The sequence below is a fragment of the Lampris incognitus genome, chromosome 2, assembly GCF_029633865.1.
Source record: "Lampris incognitus isolate fLamInc1 chromosome 2, fLamInc1.hap2, whole genome shotgun sequence".
Lineage (NCBI taxonomy): Eukaryota > Metazoa > Chordata > Actinopteri > Lampriformes > Lampridae > Lampris > Lampris incognitus.
Genome location: NC_079212.1, coordinates 22,361,948 through 22,379,531, shown reverse-complemented (window position 1 = coordinate 22,379,531; position 17,584 = coordinate 22,361,948). Strand labels below are relative to the sequence as shown.

General features: G+C 43.5%; 1 protein-coding gene across 1 annotated transcript in view; it reads left to right on the top strand.

The window, feature by feature from the left end:
• lrp1ab (low density lipoprotein receptor-related protein 1Ab) overlaps positions 1 to 17,584 on the top strand; it is a 111,508-nt gene that overhangs the window by 85,032 nt on the left and 8,892 nt on the right. Inside the window, exons 48-75 of the mRNA XM_056298994.1 lie at positions 10 to 123; positions 422 to 571; positions 678 to 800; positions 950 to 1,066; positions 1,232 to 1,360; positions 1,542 to 1,670; positions 3,491 to 3,631; positions 3,815 to 4,002; positions 5,672 to 5,855; positions 5,975 to 6,060; positions 6,187 to 6,306; positions 6,519 to 6,706; positions 6,948 to 7,153; positions 8,918 to 9,106; positions 10,777 to 10,925; positions 11,215 to 11,308; positions 11,521 to 11,637; positions 11,941 to 12,060; positions 13,402 to 13,524; positions 13,641 to 13,766; positions 13,965 to 14,081; positions 14,908 to 15,014; positions 15,654 to 15,786; positions 16,148 to 16,270; positions 16,379 to 16,501; positions 16,617 to 16,754; positions 16,949 to 17,086; positions 17,321 to 17,440. Coding sequence (XP_056154969.1) covers positions 10 to 123; positions 422 to 571; positions 678 to 800; positions 950 to 1,066; positions 1,232 to 1,360; positions 1,542 to 1,670; positions 3,491 to 3,631; positions 3,815 to 4,002; positions 5,672 to 5,855; positions 5,975 to 6,060; positions 6,187 to 6,306; positions 6,519 to 6,706; positions 6,948 to 7,153; positions 8,918 to 9,106; positions 10,777 to 10,925; positions 11,215 to 11,308; positions 11,521 to 11,637; positions 11,941 to 12,060; positions 13,402 to 13,524; positions 13,641 to 13,766; positions 13,965 to 14,081; positions 14,908 to 15,014; positions 15,654 to 15,786; positions 16,148 to 16,270; positions 16,379 to 16,501; positions 16,617 to 16,754; positions 16,949 to 17,086; positions 17,321 to 17,440 — 3,792 coding nt within the window. The remainder of the gene's footprint in view (positions 1 to 9; positions 124 to 421; positions 572 to 677; positions 801 to 949; positions 1,067 to 1,231; positions 1,361 to 1,541; positions 1,671 to 3,490; positions 3,632 to 3,814; positions 4,003 to 5,671; positions 5,856 to 5,974; positions 6,061 to 6,186; positions 6,307 to 6,518; positions 6,707 to 6,947; positions 7,154 to 8,917; positions 9,107 to 10,776; positions 10,926 to 11,214; positions 11,309 to 11,520; positions 11,638 to 11,940; positions 12,061 to 13,401; positions 13,525 to 13,640; positions 13,767 to 13,964; positions 14,082 to 14,907; positions 15,015 to 15,653; positions 15,787 to 16,147; positions 16,271 to 16,378; positions 16,502 to 16,616; positions 16,755 to 16,948; positions 17,087 to 17,320; positions 17,441 to 17,584) is intronic.

Genomic DNA, 17,584 nt, shown 5'->3' with positions numbered 1-17,584 from the left:
CTCCTCTAGTGACCCTGTGCAAACCAGGAGAGTTTCAGTGCAAAGATGGAAGTTGTATCTCCAACTTCAGCCGTTGTGACCAGGTGGTAAACTGTGAGGATGCTAGCGATGAAATGAACTGCCGTAAGTAACCCTGTTGCAACGATCGGAAACTTCTATGTCACAAGAGGAAAAACAGGACAGAATAATTATCTGGGTTTACGCTTAAATGTTGCAGCTCTTTTTTTCTTTTTCTTTTTAAAAAAAATATTTTTCTGGCTGTTTCTCTGGAAAGAAAAATCAATAATACACAGACAATAAACTCTCCACTGTGCTATTCAAAGATTGAGACTGACAGAAAACAGGCCATAATGAATAATAGATATGTATTTCTTTAAAAGCTCTTCTCCAAAATTAATTTACCCATCATTATCTCTCTCAGAATCCACTGACTGCTCCCGTTTCTTCCGTCTGGGGGTGAAGAAAGCTTCTTTCCAGAGTTGTGAGAAAACCACCCTGTGTTACCTGCCCTCCTGGGTCTGTGATGGCAATAACGATTGTGGAGACTTCTCAGATGAGAGGAACTGCCCAGGTGGGACACTGTTTTGGTGTAACATGCTCTGTCCTCAAACTTGTATGGTCCCTTGAATTGCTGAATTGCCAAAGCTCCTACATTGTGCTTTCTCGTTGTGTTACAGATAAGAGGAAGCTTAAGTGTCCAATCAACTTCTTTGCCTGCCCCAGTGGTCGCTGCATCCCAATGAGCTGGTCCTGTGACAAGGAGAATGACTGTGAGAATGGAGCCGATGAGACACACTGTGGTAAGTCTGCCAGACATATGTCCACAATTTTTCTCTTTGTCACTTTCATCAGGCTTGCCAAGACTTGAGTTACTGTCATTTAGGTAAACAAAGCTATTTCTTTCTAATTTTTTAGCTCTATTTTATATTTCTTTTCCTTCTTTGTTTAGACAAGTTCTGCACATCCACACAGTTTGAGTGTGGGAACCACCGCTGTATCTCCAGCCACTGGGTGTGTGACGGCTCTGATGACTGTGGTGACGGCTCTGATGAGGACCAGAGATGCAGTGAGTTCGAAATCCTTTCAATCAGTTACTCACCACTGATGTCCACACCACTCTCTATGGCAACCACCAGCCTGGAGTATTGTTTCTCCCACAAACAGTGGAAGCATATAAATGTCTCTTTCGTGATGTAACGTTACTGTTTGACTCTGCGCTGTGTTGTCTCAGAATCCAAGACCTGCAGTCCTGAGGCATTCCAGTGTCCGGGCTCTCATATGTGTGTACCACAGCGCTGGAAATGTGATGGGGACAAGGATTGTCCCGATGGAGCAGATGAGAGCGTCAAGGCTGGCTGCAGTGAGTTTGGTTACAGTTACAAAATAGCCTAGTGGAAAATCTATCCTCTTTATTTTTGACATAAAAAAGCGGGAGCCCGTGATTATTTCAGTTCGTAAAAAAATAAAATGGCAGAAAATGTTTCCTGTTGTTAAACGACCAGCCGTTCTTTAATCCGGGTGCTTTGTTGTTCCTCTCTCAGTGTACACCAACAACACTTGTGATGTCAACAATGAGTTTATGTGCCAGAACAGACAGTGCATCCCCAAGCACTTTATGTGCGATCATGACATTGACTGCTCCGATGGCTCAGATGAGTCCCCAGAATGTGGTAAGTGGAAGAACAGTCCAAAGGAGAAATTGAGGGGGGAAGAGTTGAGATGATTTGAGATTTAAGAGGAAATCTGGGATTTTTCTTTGTTAAGAAATAATTGTCTTTATGCATGCTCAATAATCCAGGTAAGAAAATCACAGAAAGTTGAATCAGTTCATCTAGACACAACGTTTATTGAGAGAAATGTTTCATCACTCATCTAAATGACCTCTTCAGTCTCAACTGACTGCAGGTGTCCCCACCCTTATAAACAATACAGTGGCTTAACAACTGAAAATGATCGGTTTCATATGCAAATTGCCATGAGCATTAACTAGAGTTTCATTGGCCATGTGTACTATTCACAGAGGATTCAGGAATGTTTGCAATCACAGCATTGTAAGATAGAGACAGATGTACTCTTGCCCCCCCCCCCCCCCCCGGCTCAGGGATGGGTATTCCCACTTCTGTCACCATCTAAGTAATGTCTCAACTGACAGCAGGTATCCCCACCCTTTATAAACAATACAGTGGCATCACGACCAAAAACAACCATCGGTTTCATATGCAAATTGCTGTGACCATTAACTAGAGTTACATACTAGAGTCATACAGAATAATAGAGTTATAATAGAGTGCGTCCAGGTAGTGTAGCAGTCTATTCTGTTGGTTCTATTCTGGGGGTTCTGGTTCGAATCCCCGTGTTATCTCCGGCTCAATTGGCCATGTCTGCAGGTGGGAAGCCGGATGTGGGCCTGTGTCTTGGTCACTGCAATAGCGCCTCCTCTGGTCGGTCTGGGCGCCTGTTCAGGGGGAAGGGGGAACTGGGGGCAAATAGCGTGATCCTCCCACATGCTACGTCCCCCTGGTGAAACTCCTCACTGTCTGGTGAAACTCCTCACTGTCAGGTGAAATGAAGCGGCTGGTGACTCCACATGTATCAGAGGAGGCATGTGGTAGTCTGCAGCCCCCTCCCCGGATCGGCAGAGGGGGTGGAGCAGCAATCGAGATGGCTCGGAAGAGTGGGGTAATTGGCCAAGTACAATTGGGGAGAAAAAGGGGGAAAAAATCGAAAAAAATAATAATATTGAGTTACATACTAGATACTAGAGTCACAGCAGTTTGCATATGAAATTGATCATTGGTTTCAGCCGTTATGCCACTGTATTGTTTATAAGGGTGGGGATACCTGCAGTCAGTTGAGAGTGAAGAGGTCACTTAGATGATTGTTTCTCTCAATAAATGTTGTGTCCAGATGAACTGATTCAACTTAATGTGATTAAGAAATAATTATTTTATCCATCTTGGCCATGGAGTCAGGTTATATACTAACTGGCATCTTTACCATGGGTGGAGGCATTCTCCATATACCTCGTATGACATTTTTCATAGGTAGAACGGACACCAGTGCAGCACCAAACATTTTCCTAATAAAACAGGAAAAAGGATTGAACGTTACATGATGTGGCGATGCTTCTGTTGGACACATAATCTACCAGTTCTACATTGTAAAATGACAGTAGAACAGTGTTCCCATATAATTTGATGTAGTTTGTAAAACATTAGATGCCTGGGTTGGTTTTGGTCTGAGGATGCTATTTTTACAAGGTTGGAAACCATTCACTATTGAGCTGATGGCACACAAGCAACGATGGCTGCTACACCTTTTTTGTAGTTCTCGCTGCCAGAACAGAGGGAGAAATTGGAAAAATCAAGGATGTCAGTTTTTAAATTGAGTTGAAAGAGGATGAGGTCAGGAATCATTCAGACAAGTGTTTTAACAACTAAGTCCAAGGTGAGATTGAATGCACTAATGCTATATCTGTGTCTGGTAACAGAATACCCAACATGTGGTCCTGATGAGTTTCGCTGTGCCAATGGCCGCTGCCTCAACCAGAAGAGCTGGGAGTGTGATGGAGAGTTTGACTGTCAGGACCGTTCTGATGAAGCCCCCAAGAATCCCCGTTGTACTGGCTCGGGTAAGGATTGTAAAGTGAATGCATTGTGCTGTACGTACTTAGTGTCCTACCATACTCTTTATCACTTCACTAATTGGATTAAGTGTGACTCTGGAAATGTAGCTTTTTTTTCACAGAAAAGCAGTAGGGCCATCCCCTGCTAAAGTGACGTCTAAGTTATATTCCCTGTTCCTATAATTGCAGAGAGGAAATGTAATGAATCAGCTTTTATGTGCCGTAATGGGAAGTGCTTGAACGAGACTCTGCTGTGTGACCGCAATGATGACTGTGGTGATGGCTCTGATGAACTTAACTGCTTCATCAATGAGTGTCTGAACAGCAAGCTAAGTGGATGCTCGCAGCTCTGTGATGACCTCAAGATTGGCTTTAAGGTAAGCTATCTTGGGTTGTGGAAAGGCTATGCTGTAACTCCTTCAATTTTTGACATTTTTTTTCCAATGAGCACATTACAGAAACTCTGATCTGAGGAATGATTACCTTAGTCTTTTAGAATATCATCTGCAGTAAAATAGCCAACGCAAATGTTTTGGGGTTTTTTCGCCAGGATTCCCTGACTTTAAAAGCCCAATTGATGAATAATTAGGTCTGATAGGCAACATGGCCCCATGAGGCAACAATAGTGGGAGTGAGATTATGGAGAATTTTATCAATGGTGAGTTAAGGAGGTCCCCATGGAAAATGGTTTGGAACCGCTGTGCCCCAGGCATGTGCTTACGTTGCTTACATAAGACAATTAAAAACATGCTTTGGCTTTCTTTCTATAGAGCAGGAGGTCAGCCCTGGAACAGCATGAACTCCAATTTCTGTGGTCTTATGTCTGTGCCATTATTGCTTATGAAAATCAAAAGGGAAGATTTGTAAACCATTCAGGTCAGAGTGCTCCATTGTAGGGAGGTCAGATTGTTCAAGGATCTTGAAATGTTTTAGTTTTTGAAACTTTATGCATTTGTGTAACTGACTGTGTGTGTCGGCCCCGTGATGGCCTGGCAGCCTGTCCAGGGTGTCTCCCCGCCTGCCACCCAATGACTGCTGGAATATGCTCCAGCATCCCTGCGATCCTGAGAGCAGGATAAGTGGTTCAGATAATGGATGGACTTTGCATTACACAGCCATAACTTCCCCATTGCAAACTTTCCAAGGTCTCAATTTCTCCTAAGTAAAGGCCAAGGGTTTTGACAGGCATATCTGTTTACGTGACGTCCAAGATTCCACTAATGTTCGTTTGCCTGTGATGCAAGAGGGGAGGTGTCAGTTTAAATTACCACATCAGTTGATGAGAGCAGCTGACAGATTAAGATTTTTTTTATCCCCCCCCCCCTTTTTTTTCCCTCCCAATTGTACTTGGCCAGTTACCCCACTCTTCCGAGCCATCCTGGTTGCTGCTCCACCCCCTCTGCTGATCCAGGGAGGGCTGCAGACTACCACATGCCTCCTCCGATATATGTGGGGTCACCAGTCACCTCTTTTAACCTGACAGTGAGGAGTTTCGTCACATACCACATCTGGCTTCCCACCCGCAGACACGGCCAAGTGTGTCTCTAGGGATGCCCGACCAAGCCGGAGGTAACACAGGGATTCGAACCAGCGATCCCCATGTTGTAGGCAACAGAATAGACACGGACGCCCCTGATTAAGATTTTTTTTGTGCAAGCAAGTTCTTACCATATCCTAAGACTTGAATGCCACTGGGGTTTCCTCATTTGTGGATCACATTTGAAGCCATTATATATTGCCAGAGCCATCTTCAAAAATGCGATTTACAACTAATGAAATTCGCCAATTTGATGAATGTCAATAAATCTAAAAAAAATTTGATTTTACGCAGAATTTTGGTGTGCGTAGGCACCATGTTAAATTTTGGTGGACAGAAAACCACATCTGTCACACTGTGAAAGGTTTTGCCACATGAGGGGGTGAACCCTTGCAAATAGGTGTTAAGAGTAGAACTCGGTCCTGCCACATCTTTTTCCAGCAAGCGCAGACTCAAATGCGTCCAGGCTTTGTGTTTTGACATGCGTTCTATGCCCTTGGCCCCTCCAGTGCAGGTGTTATTCTGGTTTCCAACTGAAGCGGGATGGCAAGACATGTGTGGATATAGATGAGTGCACAACCAGCTACCCTTGTACTCAGCGCTGCCTCAATACATATGGCAGCTTCCGCTGTCTCTGTGTGGATGGCTTTGAACTCAGCCCAAATGACCCCACCATCTGCAAGTCCACATCAGGTAAGGCATGTGTGTGCAAGTCCACATAATGTAAGCCGTGTGTGTGTGCGTGTGTGTGTACAAATGTACAGTATACATGAGAGGCACCAGTCTAAGCATAAACCTTTCTTTGTGTACAGAAGAGGAGCCATACCTGATCTTTGCCAACCGTTACTATTTGAGAAAACTCAACCTAGATGGCTCAAACTACACTCTTATTAAACAGGTAAGAAAAAAATGGCATTTAATTTCGAAAAGTGGACCAAAACTGACCTGCATCCCGCCTCCAAAGAAAAATATTTTTTCCTATTATTTGTAATTGATCTCTCACTATGCCTGCGCTGTCCTGTAGGGGCTAAATAATGCTGTGGCGCTAGACTTCCATTACGCAGAGCATATGATCTACTGGACAGATGTGACGACTCAGGGCAGCATGATACGACGTATGCACATGAACGGCAGCAATGTGGCGGTAAGATTTCCTTTTTGTCCTAAGATGCAGACGACAGGAAGAAATGGAAACTGATGATCCACTGCAGTGACCCCTAACGGGAGCAGCCAAAAGTAGTTGATGTAGAGCTGACACATTTTTGATTAGTTTTTTTACCGAACAACTGATATGTATTTGTCCAATTTGACTCTTAATCGGTATCTTAACTCTGTGATTTTGGCCCCATTTGGCAGGTGTTACACCGCACTTCCCTCAGTAACCCAGATGGCTTGGCAGTTGACTGGGTCGGAGGTAACCTGTACTGGTGTGATAAAGGCCGGGACACTATCGAGGTGTCCAAGCTCAATGGGGCCTACCGGACGGTGCTGGTTAACTCTGGTCTGAGGGAACCACGTGCTGTGGCTGTGGACGTTCGCTATGGGTGAGCAGCTCAGGATACAGCTCACATTTGTTTACATGGGCCACCACACAACATTTAGTTTATGATGGTCGTATCGTAGAGTATGCTGTAAGTTTCAAATTCGTGTTTATTTGTCGAACTGCATCAATAACGCACTGTGCACTATACAGTGTTAAAGCCAGCTCAGGGCAGTTATATTTTTTGCAGGAAATATACAATAACGATATGCTATTTAACTATGCCTTTCTCGTTTGGTCATTAGATACCTGTACTGGTCTGATTGGGGTGACAACCCCCACATCGGGAGGATAGGCATGGATGGTACCAATCGTAGTGTGATTGTGAGTGATAAGATCACATGGCCCAATGGCCTCACCCTTGACTTCATCAATGACCGCATCTACTGGGCCGATGCCAGGGAGGATTACATCGAGTTTGCTAGCTTGGATGGGTCCAACAGACACACAGGTAAACAGGCCAAAGTGGAGATGCACACATAAATGCAGAGCTCTTCTTCTGTGCATTAACCCAGATTTTCTAGAGTATGTACTGTAACACTGAAGTGGTTATGTAATGTATTCATACTTACTCTCAGAAAAACACACGTGCAACTTTGTGCACACACACACCCACAGTGAAGTCACATACACACACGCATCATTAGATAAACCTTGCATTACTAGAGCTGTGTCGTTTCTTGCAGAAAACCCACTCAATTGCATACACTTGATTTTTTTCCATTGTACATTAAGAGAACTAACAAACATAAACAGGCCAGCCAGATGGTAGCTACTGACAATCTGCAGCCCAGGCCCAGGGGACACACAGCCTGAATAGAGGAGATTTTTCTGTCCACCCAGGGCTCCAGCATGCATGACGTCTGAATAGCACTCTTTTGTTTACCACACTCACTATAATAGTTGATATTGTCAGCCAACCAGGCGTGCAGAGGAATGCAGGAGTGCAGAGGAGGTCTCTATTGAAATTCCTCACATTTGCTAAACTCTTACAAACACACAGGCATGCCTCGAACAAAGCGTGCCCTGAGGAGTTTTGCGCCTGACAGCCATGGCATCATGTCATCCACTTGGTAGAGCTGGATTCAGGACAGCCACGGCATCATGTCATCCACTTGGTAGAGCTGGATTCAGAAACTTTACATTGTGTCAGACGTTTGTGAGTGTAGGTGAACGGGATAGTGTATGATCCACAAAAAAACACCCCAGGGAAATAGGTGTTTTATGAATCACATACAGTATGGCAGTGTAGCCAACTGACTACTTTTTTTCTTTTTTTTTAACGTTCCCACCAGAATACTGTGCCACTAAAACCCTGTGTTTTTGGAGTGACAGTCACACTTTTGACACTGTGAATCACACATTTGGCTAAAAGTCATTTGGAAAAGCAATTTCATAACATTAAATAAAGGTAGTGCTTCAGATGTTTCTAAGAAAAGTTATTGTAATGTTGACAGATAAAAGCCCAAACACGCCACAGGTTGGCTAATGCAGCTTTGTGGTTTTTAACCCACCTGCAGTGTGTCATTTACCCATCTCTGTGCATAAAGACATATACGCTAATGCAGCACTGTGTGTTTGCTGAGCGAGACTTGGTGGGTTGCAGTTCAGATAACAGCAGATCAAGGGTCACTGCTGGCTTCTCTGACTAACTTCCCACCTCTGCTCCCATCTAGTATCATTCAGTATCCACTGTCACATGGGTAAAGACAGGAACATTGATTGTTTGCAGCACATTGTTGTTGGTTACCGGAGTAAACCCTTGTGATTGTGTTAACCCATGCATGTGTGATTTACTGCCTTGCTCTGGTACGTTTACAACAACATGAAAGCGATGGTTTGTTTCCATGACGACACATCCCAGCCCCAGACACAGAGAGCAAACAGGAGAAATGAATTGACAAGTACATGTGGGGTGGAAATGGCACGATTAAAGTGTAAAGCCTAATGAAGCTTGGCCCCTATTACAGAACACATAGATACGATAGTAGAGCAATTATAGGTCTCCACCCCACCCTACCTTTACCTTACACTAACACTGAGATTTTCCAAGGAATTATTTTTTTTTCCTAGGGTTTTAGCAAATAACATGAAAAAGATTTGAGTTCTGAGATGGCTTTTCAACTGTACTATTATAGCTAACCTACTCTGCTTGAACAGTTTGCCATTTTTATCATTGGTAACATTATACTACATTTGTCCTGTTGATCCCCAGTTCTTACCCAAGACATCCCCCATATCTTTGCCATGACTCTCTTTGAGGAGTACATCTACTGGACAGACTGGGAGACCAAGTCCATCAACAGAGCTCATAAGACCCTGGGAACCAACAAGACTACACTCATAAGCACCCTGCACCGGCCCATGGATATCCACATCTACCATCCCTACCGCCAGCCTCCAGGTAATAATGGCCACAGTGGTAGATGTGGATCACACTTAATTAAAAAAAAAAAAAACTCACAACCAAACACATTCACACACACACACACACACACACACACACACACACACACATATATATATATATACACACACACACACACACACACATATATATATATTCGTCGCACACTCATCAGCTGCTGATAAGTGCGCGACGCACGAAACAAGCTTGTACTGCTATGTATTAAAAGTTTTTTCCTACATCTATATATATATATATATATATATACACACACACACACACACACAAATATTTGATGTATTAAATATATATAATATATAAATATATACATATAATATATAATTAATAATATATGGAAACGGATGATCCGCTGTGGCGACCCCTAACGGGAGCAGCCGAAAGTAGTATTAGATATAATTAATAATATACACATATATACATATTTGATATATTAAATATATATATATATATTAGTGCTATCGATCAATAAGAAAATTAACTAATTAATTGCACAATTTGCTGTTTAATCGTAATTTATCGCTTTTTTTCTTGTTAGGGTTGAAGCTTGTAATAATGGATGCTTAAATGTAAAATCACAGAGTTAATGTAGAATCAACACAAAGGAAGTATATTTAAATTCAAATACTATTGTTTAATAGCATCCTTTTTAACTTTGAACACCGATTCTCCTGTGAACTACAGATTTCCAACAAAACCATCAAGGCCATCAAAACTGACTGTCAGCTTGAAAGGCATATTTCTTACATGCACTTAACTTAAATAACAACACAACCCAGGCCTATATGTTGAAGTGCCATTTGAATTTCAAAACCATCAAGGCCATTAAAATTAGACATCAGCTTAGAAGGCAATAGTTTCTTGTATGCACTACTATAAATGATAATTAACAACAAAAAATTTGTTCCATGTTCAAGTGCCAGTTGAATTTAAAGTGTCATCAATTCATGACGTTCATTATGTGTTTATAATGGCGCATCACAGAATCCCATATGTGTACCAATGGTACAGCATAGTAGACTCTCTAATATTCTCCATGAGGGAAAGAGGGCTGGGGACAAATAAAGCTTACTGCTGTGACAAAGTGGAGACGAAGGTTACGCACTGTTAACAGTCCAGTTAGGAGCAGAGTAGGAGAAAAACACAGTTCTCACTCTGCATTACAAGTTACGAATTCGAAGCACAGATACAGATTGGTTTTACGAGTTACGAACTGATATGAGACTGTATTAGCACCATACACAACCTAATCCCCTGATATGCTTGTGAAACAGCCTCGTACAGCTGCAACAGGAAGTAAACAAAACACAGCTGCATTAATTGCATTAATTTTTTAACGCATTAAATACTTAACATTAATTGCAAAAATTAACACGTTAATTTTGACAGCACTAATATAGTGTATATGCACACGCACTCATTCTCGAGCTCGTGGACATGCATAGTCACACACACACACACACACACACACACACACACACACACACACACACAACCCATTTAGACACATCATAGCAATGCTACATACCACCTAACAACCGACATCGCAAATCCTCCAAGTTACATGTCTCACAGTGCAACAGCAGTGATTAATGCACAGATCAGTGCAGTCACAAATTAAAATTCTTCCCTCCATGTTGCTCAACCAGTGCTCAACCACCCATGTCAGACAAACAACGGGGGATGCAGTAACCTGTGCCTGCTCTCCCCTGGGGGGGGCTACAAGTGTGCTTGTCCCACTAATTTCTACCTGGCGAACGATCAGCGCACCTGCATGTCCAACTGTACCGCTAGCCAGGTAAGGAGGCTGTTCAGACTTTACCTTCATGGTGACGCCATCACACAGTAACAAATAAGACAAATATGACAGTAAGTCCAGCAGATAAGTGGCTTTCATTGTGCTCTTTGTGTGTGTGTCCTTGTTTGAATTGTTTGAAGAACTGTTTGTGTCTGGTTATTGTCTATCGACAGCTGGCTTGGTGCCCAGTGAGCGCTACCCTCTGTGGCTATGTCTGCAGGGCTGTATTGATGGAGCTCTGAGTCTATGTTCCATCATCACTCTGATTTATTTCCCTGTCCTCTGACAGTTTGTGTGCAAGAATGACAAGTGCATCCCCTTCTGGTGGAAATGTGACACGGAGGATGATTGTGGTGACCGGTCGGATGAACCAGAGGACTGCCGTGAGTGTTTTGATGATGTGATGTCCAAGGGAGGGGATAGGGGGCACTCTCAATTTCCTGGTATACAGTAAATGTGTTTGGCTGTTAAATTAGATTCTAACTGGGAGATAGAGGAAAATTTCTGTGTACATGTGTGTGTGCATGTGTATAGGATTAACAGTGCTGTAAATGGGTAAGGTATTGATAGTCTATGACTGTTACTTCTCCTACAGCGGAGTTCAAATGCAGGCCGGGGCAGTTTCAGTGCGGAACGGGCATCTGCACCAACCCTGCCTACATCTGCGATGGAGATAATGACTGCCAGGACAACTCTGACGAAGCCAACTGCGGTATGGCTCTCATATTCATTTTACCAACCTGTACTCAACTATATATTCACTTATTTCACTCTTTGTCCCCTTCATTTTTTTTGTGCCTTTTCCTGATGTCTCCATTTCTCTATTTTGTATTTCTCCATTTCTTTTTTTCCTACATCTGTTCATCTATCATTGTGTCCCAATTTCATTATCTGTACTCTACGAGGACTGTTTTTATCTTATCCTGCTGATGCTTTAGTGTGTCTCCTATCAACACATTTTACTGTTCTGTACTGATATGCACCATCTCTAACGTCTGTCTAATCTGCACTCCAGATATCCATGTGTGTCTGCCCAGCCAGTTCAAATGTTCCCACCCCAGTCGCTGCATCCCAGGCATATTCCGCTGTAACGGCCAGGACAACTGTGGAGAAGGGGAGGATGAGAAAGACTGCCGTGAGTATACACGTTGTTTCTTCTTATTCATCTTTTTGTGGGCGGGGTATTGTCTCTAATCTAGAGCTGAGCAATATATCGATGTTGTCTCGATATATCATTTGTTGTGATATCGTGATATTTGTCGTGATATTTATCGTGATATCGTTTATCATGATATGAGACTAGGTATCGTCTGGGATTTTAGATATGGCATAAGTGTTGTCTTTTGCTGGTTTTAAAGGCTACATTACAGTAAAGTGATGTAATTATCTGAACTGACCAGACTGTTCTAGCTGTTCTATTAATTTGCCTTTACCCACTTAGTTATTTGAAAGGTATTACTGTTGATTCTTTATCAAAAATCTGTTTGTATAAGTGTTTTGTGAAAACGCCAATAGTCATCTCCACAATATCGTCACGATAACAATATCGAGGTATTAAGTCCAAAAATATTGTCGTATTTGATTTTGTCCGTATCGTCCAGCCCTACTCTAATCTATAGCTCTGTCTATGTTAGCCATGATCGGTGTTTTCTGTGAGGGTTTTTTTTTGGTGCTTTTTGGGGTTGGGGCTGATTTTGACTTGACAAGAGATTTGTTCTTGGTTTTGTTCCAGCATAATTTCCTGTTTGTGCTGCAGTAAAAGATGTGCCTTTATTGGGCATCCGGGTAGTGTAGCGGTCTGTTCCTTTGCCTACCAACACGGGGATTGCCAGTTTGAATTCTCGTGTTACCTCTGGCTTGGTCGGGCATCCCTACAGACACAGTTGGCCATGTCTATGGGTGGGAAGCCGGATGTGGGTATGTGTCCTGGTTGCTGCACTAGCGCCTACTCTGGTTGTTTGGGGCGCCTGTTCAGGGGGGTTGGGGGAACTGGGGGGAATAGCGCGATCCTCCCATGCGCTACATCCCCCTGGTGAAACTCCTCACTGTCAGGTGAAAAGAAGCGGCTGGTAAGTCCACATGTATCGGAGGAGGCATGTGGTAGTCTGCAGCCCTCCCCGGATCAGCAGAGGGGGTGGAGTAGCGACCGGGACGGCTCGGGAGAGTGGGGTAATTGGCCAGATACAATTGAGGAGAAAAAGGGAGAGAAAAAAAAAGATGTGCACTTATTTGGATATTTACATCATTATATATGGACAAATGTGCTTTATCTAAAAATGTAATAGGTGTGTTTTCAGCGGGGGGTTAAGGCTGAGCCTTAAGGCCAGGTGGTGAATTTTCATTTTACTCCTGTATCTGTAGTTGTGAAAGGGCTACTGCAACTACATTCATGTAAATGAAACACTTTATGTGTGATTCTTTCAGCTTCAGATTACTTAAGTAATGGTGACAATCAATTTTCTCTCCTCTACCGTAGCTGAGGTTACATGCGCCCCAACCCAGTTCCAGTGTGCCATCACGAAACGCTGCATCCCACGAGTCTGGGTGTGTGACCGAGATAATGACTGTGTTGACGGATCCGATGAACCTGCCAACTGCAGTAAGACACAATTTTCCGTACTTTTCCTACTTTCTAACTTTTTTTTTTTTTGATTAAAACTGTTTTCCTGGTGTTATTGGTTATTATCTCCTCTCTCCCCGTTTTCCCTTCTCCAGCCCAGATGACCTGTGGTGTGGACGAGTTCCGCTGCAAAGACTCCGGACGCTGCATTCCAGCTCGCTGGAAGTGCGATGGCGAAGACGACTGCGGTGACTCATCTGACGAGCCAAAAGAAGAGTGTGGTGAGTGTCCTGTGCATGAACCTAATAAGACACATTTAGCCAGGATGCACTTGACTTTATGTGGTTTCCAAAGTTTTTAACACACCTCATCTAAATGTGTGTTGTTTTGCCGATTGTTTGGACTGTGTATCTAACTTTGTGGCATTTCGTATTTGTATATAGCCTAACTGAGCTTATATTTCCTGTATTTTGGTGCAGCTGAGAGGACGTGTGAGCCTTACCAGTTCAGATGCAAGAACAACCGCTGTGTGCCGGGCCGATGGCAGTGTGACTATGACAATGACTGTGGGGACAACTCTGATGAAGACAAGTGTGGTATGGGTTCATCCTGTTCTTTGTCAACTTTGGCTAACTCACCTTGTGTAACATTACTTGCAGTAAATGCTCATATTTAACCATAGATTACAAACACACTGCATCTGGAATGTGTCCATTGTGTGTACTAGGTCATGTGTTAATCTAAGTATTTATGTGAGCTTGATGGTCAGGAGTTTGTTTTTTGTCAGCAAACACATTTCCATTCACTGTCATTTCTGATGCATCTCACCTCATCTGATGTTTATTTCATTTCATACTGTCCTGTTGGTATGAGCCAGAGGTAGGTCTCGCCACCCTCACATGTAACCCCCCCCCACACACACACACACATGCATCCACACACATGTATTCTGTATGTCATCCCAATTATCTTTATCATCATGTCTTTCACTCCACCCCATCTCCATCTCCATCTCAACCCCTGGCTGTACATGTCCCCAACCCTGGTTATCCCCCAACATTGTGAGAGGTTGCAAACAGGACTCCAGACATTGTAGCTTTTCCTAGATTGTAGCTTTCACTAGATGGTCCTCCTCCCAAAACTAATTTTGGATTTCCAGCTATAATTAGTTACCACATCAATGAGAGACAAACAAAGTGCATGCTTGATAAAATACTATTTTAAAATTGAGACTTTGTGGAGCTCCTCTTTGACATCTCATTTAACCCTACCCTCAGTATCTGTAATTTACCCCGTGCTTGTTTCAGCATCCATCATGAATTTTGTGGTAATGCCATGCTGGCTCGATTCCTTTAAAGTAGTAGATGCTGTATCGATGATTTCCTTGTGAAGAACTATACTTCCTTTTTTTTTTCTCTGCAGTCCCACGGCAATGCTCAGAGAGTGAGGTTGCCTGCACCAACGGTCGCTGTATTGCTGGGAGGTGGAAGTGCGATGGAGACCATGACTGTGCTGATGGATCAGACGAGGTGCAGGAACACTCATTCATATTTACGGATGTGTGAGAGGCATTTCTACCATGTTTAATTGGAAAACCTGTTCTAGCATCGCTCGGTAGTATCACAAGTTCAACAGCAGTTCAGTTTTGTTAAAGCTGATCCTCGGTTGGGCGTCCGGGTAGTGTGGTGATCTATTCCGTTACCTACCAACATGGGGTTCGCCGGTTCGAATCCCTGTGTTACCTCCAGCTTGGTCAGGCATCCCTACATACACAATTGGCATTTTTTGCGGGTGGGAAGCCGGATGTGGGTGTGTGTCCTGGTTGCTGCACTAGCGCCTCCTCTGGTCAGTCGGGGCACCTGTTTGGGGGGGAGGGGGAACTGGGGGGAATGGCGTGATCCTCCCATGTGCTACGTCCCCCTGGGGAAACTCCTCACTGTCAGGTGAAAAGAAGCAGCTGGCGACTCCACATTTATCGGAGGAGGCATGTGGTAGTCTGCAACCCTCCCCGGATCAGCAGAGGGTGTGGAGCAGCAACCGGGACAGCTTGGAAGAGTGGGGTAATTGGCTGGATACAATTGGGGAGAAAAAGGGGGAGGGGTAAAAAAAAAAGAAGAAGCTGATCCTCGGTTGACCGCTGTCCTTGTGTTTTCTCTCTTTTCTCACAGCATGGCTGTGATCTGAAGTGTGACAATGACCAGTTCCAGTGTAAGAACGGACACTGTATCCCCATCCGCTGGCGCTGTGACACAGATGCTGACTGCTTGGACGGCAGTGATGAGGAGAAGTGCGGCAGTGCTGGTGAGTGTGTGTGTGTATTGCTGTCCGGTGATGTTTGATCCATCTGGTATATGATGTGGTGACCTGTTATTTCCTGCTATCTGTGCTTTTATGTTGTTTTATAGTTTTGTCTTAGTTATATTATTATGTCTCAGTCTTATCGCCTTATTATGTCCTTGTTTTCATTTTTGTCCTTGTCTGTGAGCCGAACATCCATCTTGGTAAAAGAACACTTGGAATTCACTTGGGGGAAAGTACCCTGAAAATAAGAGCGGTCATATAATTAGCCAACTACACCGAATTCTTCATATGTCACTGAAAGATGGATTCAGTTTTTGTACAAATATACAGTAGTAGCAGCAGTTCTGCTTCTGTTTCTCAGCTGGGCGACACTGCCCTCTGGATGAGTTCCAGTGTAACAACACGTTGTGTAAGCCCCTGGCCTGGAAGTGTGACGGGGAAGACGACTGTGGAGACAATTCTGACGAGAACCCAGAGGAGTGCAGTCAGTACATGCATGCACATGCGGTGAAATATTGGAATAGAGTTTCTTTAGATCACTTTTCTGTGTTGTCAGTCCGTTCTTGAATTCTTTCAATCTTTCCACTTTTAGGGAAGTTCCAGTGCCCACCCACCAGGGCTTTCCGTTGCCAGAATGACCGCGTATGTCTGCAAGTGTCCAAGAGATGTGATGGTGTCAAAAACTGTGGTGGCGGCTCAGATGAACTAAACTGCCGTGAGTTTTGGGGCTGTTGGACTCTCTTAAGGCTTTCTTTGCTTCTCAAACTAGTTAAGTGGATTGGTGACCTGTGTGTTTGCATCCATGCATGTGTGATGTTGTATATCCACAGCGGTCCCTCCAACTGTACCCACATGTGAGAAGGATGAGTTCCCGTGTGCCAATGGCAAATGCATCAGCTCCACCCTCCGTTGTAACTTCTTCAACAACTGTGAGGACTATGGCTCTGATGAAATCAACTGCAAGACGGGTGGGGCAACTGTTATAACATCTCATTACACTATATTAGAAGTCTAGCCTGGGCAGCAAAAAAGGCTTAGATTCATGTTAACCTTGACTGCACCAACTCATATCTGTTGTTGATCTCATACTGTCTCCCTATTTCTGTTCTGCTTCAAAAGTGTTTCCCCGGTGGTCTGATTTAGTTATCTGCTGTTTTTCTAGACACCAAGCTTAATGACTGTAGGAGTAACAGGACTCAGTGCGGTGATGGTGATGAGGCCCACTGTATCACCAATGGCACTGACTCCTTCTGCTCCTGCAAACCGGGCTTCCAGAAGATAGGCCACCACACCTGTGGAGGTACACACCAATGACACACATCTGTCACTATGACAAAATAACCCTGCTGTAGGAAATAACACTGTCATTCTTATAGAAGATTTTGCATATGATTCAAGGCTCCTGAGCTAGTAAGCCAGATGTTTAGAAACAATAAAATTTTTCGAAAAACTGAGCTGCACACAGTCAAAAAAACATGCATTAACATGCTAAACTAGTGATAATTTCTCATTATATATTTTTTCCTTTTTTCAGATAAAAATGAATGTTTGCAGTTTGGAATCTGTTCCCATATCTGCAACAATACCAAGGGCTCCTACAAGTGCAGCTGCCACAAGTACTTCACCAGGATCCATGACACCTGCAAGGCTGACAGTAAGGACTATAACACTGTTTGTCTTCGGTACATTTCAGTTTAAATGTGAATTACAAGTTCAAATTTTTCAGTTAGCCATGTAAGTTTTAACATGCAATGAGTTTGAGTTGGTGGGCCGCCCTTCAAAATGTAAACCCCGAGTA